This window comes from Antrostomus carolinensis, unplaced genomic scaffold, assembly GCF_000700745.2.
Source record: "Antrostomus carolinensis isolate BGI_N321 unplaced genomic scaffold, ASM70074v2 scaffold20763, whole genome shotgun sequence".
NCBI classification, from domain to species: domain Eukaryota; kingdom Metazoa; phylum Chordata; class Aves; order Caprimulgiformes; family Caprimulgidae; genus Antrostomus; species Antrostomus carolinensis.
Window position 1 is genome coordinate 30,349 of NW_010306103.1, and position 8,171 is coordinate 38,519.

Consider the following 8,171-nt stretch of genomic DNA (forward strand, 5'->3'; position numbering starts at 1 on the left):
TTTTAGTAGTATAATAACCAGTGAATCATCTCTTACCATTCTTGCATTCTTTTCTCAAGTTCTGGAAGTAAGAATTTACTGTGGAAGGCATTTATTGATGAAATATTAGAAAATATTTTATTAATCACTTCAGCTGGAAATGAACCTCTGTTGGCTTCTTCAAGGAGTCTGGAATAGAACACCTGCAATACAGAAGAAGAGTCCCAAACCTATCAGTCTATTATCTTTAATCAATGGAAGATCACCTATCCACCCTTCCTACTCCAACTGAGGCAAGATTAGAATTTAAATAATACAGACAAGTAATAACAAACTCATTTACTGTCTTTCCCTCACAAGAAGTTAAAAGCTTCTCCTCTCCTTACATTCCACTTTTTTTCTTGTGAGCCAGGAAAGTGCTGCAGGCGGAGCAGACATAAGGAAAGCCAAACTGAAGTAGTGCCATTTTGGATGGACTCCAGGCATCCTGCCTGTTTGAACAGCTAGATCATCTCAGCTTTCCTGGTCTTCCAGTTGTATTTTCCACTCTTGTTTTCAGTTGGCATGATGTCTGATCACCATCAGCCTAACCATTCTCCTTGTATGCTGTATTCCCTTATCCTTTTGAAATCAAAGTATTGGCAGACTATGAGCTGTCCCCACATACCATTTAAAGCACAAAAGCATCCCAGTTCTGACTGGACTATACTATAGCCTCTTAAAGAAAAAAAGATATTTTTTCCCCATCAGTGGTCTCTACCTGGCTAGATGCAGCTGGGGTAGAGACACATGCAACTGTTAATGTGCATATCACATAAAACAGTGCTTATGGAAGATACGGTCCCTCTAGCTCCCTCTCCCATGGTTGAACAGACTGCATCTCCCTAGAAAGGGCTGCAGAAGTTTGGGTAAGGGCTTGGGAAAGAAGAAAGACTCTGAAGACAGAAACTTTGGTAATCCCAATCTAGGCAGCAAAAGTGTCTTAAAAGGAAAAAAGCCATATGCTTTTGCCTATACTTTAGAACATGCTCCCTTTGCTGTCTCTCTGAGAAGACAGTTAATTTTGACAAGTTACTTCAAAGACTATAAAGGTTACATAAATTTTAAGCCAAGTTTAGAAACATAACAGTCCCTTCCTAGTATTCTGCTTTCCTCTTATTAGCATCAGTTGAGCAGCTGTGCTTGAAACTTATTTTTTCAGAACCCTGTTCAGTTAGTATTTGGAAAACATGCCTAAGAGTAATGCTCTTATGATCTCATCAAGTAAAATAATTGTATGTTACTGTCCTGCTTTTGGCTGGGATAGAATTAATTTTCTTCCTAGCTCTGGTACAGTGCTGTATTTTGGATTTAGTATGAGACTAATGTTGATAACACACTGATGGTTTAGATGTTGCTAAGCAGTGTTTATCCTACGTCAAGGACTTTTCAGTTTCCCATGCTCTGCCAGCAAGCAGGTGCACAAGAAGCTGTGAGGGAGCGTGGCCAGGACAGCTGACCCAAACTAGCCAAAGGGATATTCCCTACCATAGGACATCATGCTCAGTATATAAACTGAGGGGAGTTGGCCAGGGGGGAATCAATCACTACTTGGGGACTGGCTGGGCATCCGTCAGCAGGTGGTGAGCAACTGCATTGTGCAACATTTGTCTTCCTTGGGTTTTGTTTCTCTCTCTTTTTGTTATCTTCTTTTTCATTACTATTATTATTATTAGTAGCAGAATTTTATTTTACTTAAATTATCAAGCTGCTCTTATTGCAGTCCACAAGTTTTACCTTTTTTCCAGTTCTCCTCCCCATCTCACCGGGGTGGGGAGAAATGAGTGAGCGGCTGAGTGGTGCTTAGTTGCTAGCTGAGATTAAATCATGACAATTACTCATCAGAAAAACCTATGAATGAAGTAAACATTTTCCTTTTTTTTTTTTTTTATTTTCAAACTTCTCTAAATCAAAGCTCTTTTTTTTGCAATACTTTGTATTTTAAAACACACATCATACCCACCCCAATACGGGTCAGCTAGGTAAATCCACTTTCATAAGGATGATTACTTAGATCCCCAAGCAGTATAAATAATTATTATATTAGTGGACGGTTTTTACTTTTTCCTCAATTCTGTGTACAAGATTTATGCATTAGATGTGAGAAATTTAAACAGCGATGTCTGAGAAAAACATCATGCAGTAAGGCAATGCATAGCTATAGCTATACAGGTAAAATGAATGTAGATGTTATGTGAGAAAGTGAACAAGGTTTATAAAGGAAAATGCTGAAGAACTACAGATTTTCACATTTAAGAAATACCATTTTGAGTCTACAGAGCATGATAATTCAAACCTTTCATTGCAGAAGAGTAATTTTTTGTTTACTTCTATAGCGTTTAGTCTAAACACAGAGTGGGGAAAACAGGGCATATACAATGTAGAATGGGCATCTTTCTAGGTTCTTTGTCACTAAAGAAAAATTCAAATATTTAGTAATTTTCTAGTGGGTAGGCAATTTCAGTATTATAAAATGATACCCTCCTTGTCTGTGTCACCAGAAGCCAAGAAATGAGTGAGTGTAACATTATCCATCTCCTTTGTTGGAAGGGCTACCAGTATGACATTTGAACTACTATTGCTTATAGTAACACTTACACATACGGAACCTATTGCATTAATAGCCATAAAATTCTAATGCTTTTTAAAACCTAGTGTTCTTAAAATAAAAACACAGGCAAAGTTATGTAGCAACTGCAAACATCTGATTGAAAGAGTAATCAAAATGTGAAAAACACACTACCTTTTAATGTCACTTATATATGTGCTTACGCATAGTGATTCAACTAAATTCAAGGTAAGACAATAAAAAAAACTCAAGGAAAATGTACCCCATCTAGGAGATCAAGTCGGCTAACGTAGGCTTTTTCTGTTTGCAGAAGTTCACTGGCAATTTTGTGACGTTTCTGTTCATCTGTCTCCTGGAGAAAAACAAGAAGAGCACTTAGGATTCTGAAGGAAATGTAATTTAATACTAAAAAAAAGTTGAAAAGACATATCATTACCTTACAGTCCAAAAAGCAACTGAAATCCAAAATTCACATTTAGTAAGAGATACTTCATTTTGAAAAATACAGACTTTCCAGCAAAAGTCAAAGGAGGATAAAAATCAAACTGCAGAGCAAAACTCAAAGCCTGAAACATTTAATATTCCCCAGTTTGTACCAACTCCCTATTTAAGAGATCAGCTCACATCCTGGTAATCAAGTACCACTGACCTTTCAGAGCTGGAAGAAGTGATTTGCAGAGTAAGAGGGAACAGATGGGATTAGTTGGTGTTCGCCTCCGTTTCGAAAGTTATTTGAACAGCATGTTCTTTGCACCACAGAATTTTTTAAAAATACCATACAAATTTTGTATTATGTTCATCAATACACTCATTGCTGATTAATTGTTGTCTGCAGTTAGAGAACTCCTTCAACAGGTCTTTATGAAAGTCATTTTTATTTCCTAATGGAAGTTTTCACTTTAAAGTCTTAATTACACAAAATGTATTTTTTATTATTCTGCTGAACAGAAATTAAAACATTCACTCGAATTTAAATTTTAAACTAAATATGTTAGAATATAAACTTATGAGCTGCTATGAGAAGTTACTTCAAAATAAACAATGAAAGCAAACCCTTCTAAAATAAAACATTAGGGAAACACCTCATCCTCACAAGTGTCAGATTCAACAAAATGGCACTTCCATTACAAGATTTTTCTTCCAGATTTAGTGCTAGTGCTGAAAAATGTTCACATCTAATGACATCCAAGCTTCTCCTAAGTAAATGGCAGTCTTATTGTGGTACTTATGGGAAAGTGGTAATTTTCTAGACAAACCATAGAAAGCCATCATAAAAAAATAAAGAAGGAGAGTTTGAAAGAGTTATTTCTGATTTCAAACTACATACTGTTTTCCACAAAAGTATGATAAACATTTGCAAGTACATTTATAAAGATGTATAATGCAGAAGACCAAATACTAAACTACAGTCTTTTCATTTAAAAAACTTCAGTGGCTTTTTTCCTTTTTCAGTGTTGAATAGTATTCCAAATTTGAGCGCATTTCATTTCTAATCTGCAGTATCAACAGTCACACTCCTACATGGCAAGCCTCCTTCCTAAATACAGGCTTTCAGTAGTGGCTTCAAAGCTGTTCATTAAATCTCTTTAAATCAGCATAGCAACCACAGTAACCTACAGAACAGTATTTTAAGTGCTGTCAAGAGATATTGCAGGGAGCTGGAGGATTAGCGTGCTGTTTTGTGCGGCCATTTACAAGGAATCTCACATGTGGACTTGAGGCACAAAACCACGGACACTACTGGTTCCTTGGCAATTTTATTTAATTATTTTTTTCTTTCTCCTCGAAACCCTACTTTCTCCCTGAAGCGTTGCTATAGAACCTATTCTGCAGTTTTCAGATTACTTGAACTAATTAAATGAGGGAAAATCACACACAGAAGACTTGAAAATATCACACAAAATGAGCAATTCAGAAAAAGCATTTAATTCTAACTCCTAAATCAGAGCAAATCCCTCTCCCACTGTTCCCTGACCCCAGCTTTCCCCTCGTTTCAGTATCAACCTTACATGTCTTCCTAATTGTTGAACCTCAATCTCCTTTTTGCATCAATCACACTACCCAACACAGGAGTCTTCTACATGGGTAAAAATACACACCACGGATGAGTTACCTCTTAACCACAGTGGCATGTTCTTATTTGAGCATAAGAACACCCACCTACAAGGTTAAATCAGTGCAAGAATAACACAAAACTGTATTGCTACTTTAGGGAAACACTCAGTTTCCCACCTCACCATCTCAATATTTGTCCACATGTTACATGAACTCCTAGCTGTGTTTTCTACTACTAGCTCCATCCACCTTCCTATTCATTTGCCCTCTTATCTAGTGTCTTATCTAGTATCCTACCTAAAGGAAAGCACCTGGTTTCCACAAGGTCAATCCAGCTTCCTTCCTGTTGGAAACAACAGGTCATGGGCTATTTTGATAGTAGTGGCATCCATCTCCTGTGGAGCCTTTCTTGATGGAAGTGGCAGCCACTTGTCCTGAGCACAGGAGATGAACTGGGACCAGATGCATGGGTGGACGCATGGGTCCTGGCAGTGCCATGCTACGTGGCAAGGCACATTTGGTGGAAAGACTCACCATTGTGTGAAGCCAGTGCTGCAACTGGTGTAAGCCAAATTTCCTGCTGTCAGGGAACTCATTCACAGCCATCCCATCTCCCCTGGCACACACCATGCTATGCTGCATCTCTCCCCTCAGCTGCCCACCCACCCCTCCTTGGAGCAGGCACACAGGGAGCAGCCAGGCTATGGGCTCAGGGCAAGCAGACCCCGAGAACTGACTCAGCTTCTGCAAACCTGAACTTGGCTATTCTGGAAAAAGAAAAAAACTTTAAAAATCATGGAAAACATGAAGTTAGTATTCAACTTCTGAGAACTTCAATGCTTCCCTAAAGAACTACTGTATCAAATCTGTAAAGAACTACTGTATCAAATCTAATCATTAACAGTAAAAGGGAACTTTAATTCTCTCTTAAGTTACAAGTTAAGCTTTATTTTCATGGGATATAGCCATAAATGCATACATCTTTCTTCAGAAGTAGGATAATAAGATAATAGAAATGAAAGATACGGACAATTTTTTTTCTGGAAAAGTTTTATATTTCCCTCCTACGATTTCTTTATGTTTTTACTACATCAGTACTTAATATCAGGTTCCTTGCTGTTAACAAAAAATACAAATTTACTCCAAGGTATACCTGGACACATAGTCGATTGCTTCAAGCACAACTTCTCAATGATTTCAGGGAAATTTCCAAACTTCTGTGACAATCCATAACACATGGGAACTTAACATATAAAACCAATCAGGAATAGTTAGGGAGATATATAGAGAATATTCAAATTAGAGGTGCAGGATTTCCATTGATGATGAAAATACCAGAAGTGTGAGGTAACTTTGTGTTGCTGATGTCTACTTCAAAGTAGAATGCAATCACATTAAAAATGTTTAGGCAGCTTTTTTAAGCACTTAAACAATTTAAAAGAATAAACCTCTATTCTTTCCCAAATAAAAGGTGAAATTTGAATAAAGCAGTACTATTCATTCTATATGTCTGCAGCTGAACTGAATCTCAGTTCTACTTGTCTTGCACAAAGTAACCTTTGAAAACTCCAGTTTCAGACAATTTTTTCTTTTGTAAAACCATTCCTGTTATAGCTGCTTCATGATCCAAAGTTTTCTTCCCTAAATATTGGGAATACAAATGTAAATTTCCATTAGAATTTAAGATTTCCTTTAGTCTCTTGAGTCCTCAGTTTCTGAAATCAAGGAATGCACTAAAGTTTGCAAGACCTGCAATGAAAATCCTGAATGCTACCATCACCTTCCAGCATACTAACTCTATGCAACTATCCATTGAACAAACAATAGATGAGTTTCTTGCACAGCAACCAAGAAAAGCAGTAAAGATCCTGGTATCCCTAAAGAGGCAATTCTTCTCGAGAGGATTTAAATTTTTATACTAGGTGCTCAAGACATACAGCTTTGTTCATGATTTACTGTTGCTACAGATTAACGTAAAATTGTAGAACCATAAAGAAGCTGGTAGAACGTCTCTTTCTCAAGTGTTGCAACAGTAAACATTTATTGTCAGAAAGTTAACTTTGCAAGGAAGTTTCACCCTATTTAAATCAAAATTTCACCTTACATTTAGAAATTTGTGAACTCCACCAGGTTTTGCATCTGAAACACCAGAGCCCCCAGCATTGCCATTAAAAGGAGACATCAAGTAAGGACTTTATTAAAGATGCACAACGGATTCTTCCCCATCTGTGGCATGCAGGCATGCAGTCTATATCCCTATTTCCTACCAGTCTCACAACAAACACTGAAACATTTGTCTTCTTGTCTTCAGTTAGCTCTAGTGGCAGATTTCTCACAAGATGTTATTCAGGAAGTTAATTGGTTGGGATGTTCTTGTACTATTCAGCCTCCGCATTTTAGGCAAACAAAATTTTATTACAGAAGTTGCTTCTACTGCAAGGCAGGAAACTTTTCACTTTAAATTATCTTTTGGTTTGTGATATTTGTAGTTTATAACTTTCAAACTAATAGAGTAAGTAAGAGAAATAAAGTATGCTCTACTCTGGTCATTAGAGGAAAATGTTTCAAAACACTGCAAAATTCAGTGAGCTTTGTCTAAACTTTTCCAGAACTTGCAAGAATCTGACTTTAGTCAGATATACAGCAATGGGGAATAAAATAATAATTGTAAGAGCAACACTAGTTCAAAATAGGCTTTCTTTTCCAAGTCCTAAAAGCAATTTCTTCTCTGGTGTTGCACCATTCCCCAGTTTAATTCACCCATCTCAGCAGTGGACTTAGTCTATTTCTGCTGTACATTTACAATGTAACAGCACCACTTTCTTCTCTTCCCTGAATTAGGAAATATGGTAAGCAAGAGAAAAAGAAAATACTGCAGATCAGTATCAAAATGTATATCAGATACATAATTTAAAGTTTGTCTATGACTCACACACATCTGCTCCTATTGCTTTTACTCAATTGTAGGTACATTTGCTTAATTAAGAAGGGCAGAAGAGCGCTGTTAGTCAGTGCAGCACAACTTCAACTGGACTGCATCCCAGTTTTAAGATCCTTTACTGACTAAGTGGAGTGTTATCAAAACCACAGACTGTCTAAATGTTCTTCCTTCTTCCCAATACTTGCTTGGACACAGTAACAGCTTAAAGCTTTACCAGCTGTTCCTCACCACTCTCCTCCTATTCCAGACAGCATGGCAGCAGCTATTAGACCTCCACAGGGCTGATTTCAATCTACAGGTTGCATTAACCCAAACCAAATCAGTGTTTGATTTTGTAAAATGTGGCCCTTAGATCAGTCTGTGGTAGACATGCTGCTTAATCTCTTTAGACTAAAGAGGATGTCCTTGTATTACAAGTGAGCTGGTATCTCAGGAAGTGCTGCTGTGACCCAGTTCAGTTTTACAGATTCAGTTCTCCACCAGTGCTGACTTCAGAGTCACCCTGCATGGGATTGGTTTGCTTTTTTTCCCCTTCAAGCACCAGCAAACAATAAATTCAGTAACAGCCTGTATTGGGTTTGCATGGCA

At 37.4% G+C, this 8,171-nt stretch overlaps 1 protein-coding gene across 1 annotated transcript in view; it reads right to left on the reverse strand.

Moving 5' to 3' along the window:
• The window catches only part of LOC104522660 (FYVE, RhoGEF and PH domain-containing protein 4), a 22,570-nt gene extending 17,298 nt beyond the window's left edge, over positions 1 to 5,272 (reverse strand). Inside the window, exons 1-3 of the mRNA XM_010165014.2 lie at positions 5,177 to 5,272; positions 2,850 to 2,939; positions 37 to 182 (exon numbers count right to left, since the gene is read on the reverse strand). Coding sequence (XP_010163316.1) covers positions 37 to 182; positions 2,850 to 2,939; positions 5,177 to 5,272 — 332 coding nt within the window. The remainder of the gene's footprint in view (positions 1 to 36; positions 183 to 2,849; positions 2,940 to 5,176) is intronic.
• Positions 5,273 to 8,171: the final 2,899 nt, after the last annotated feature.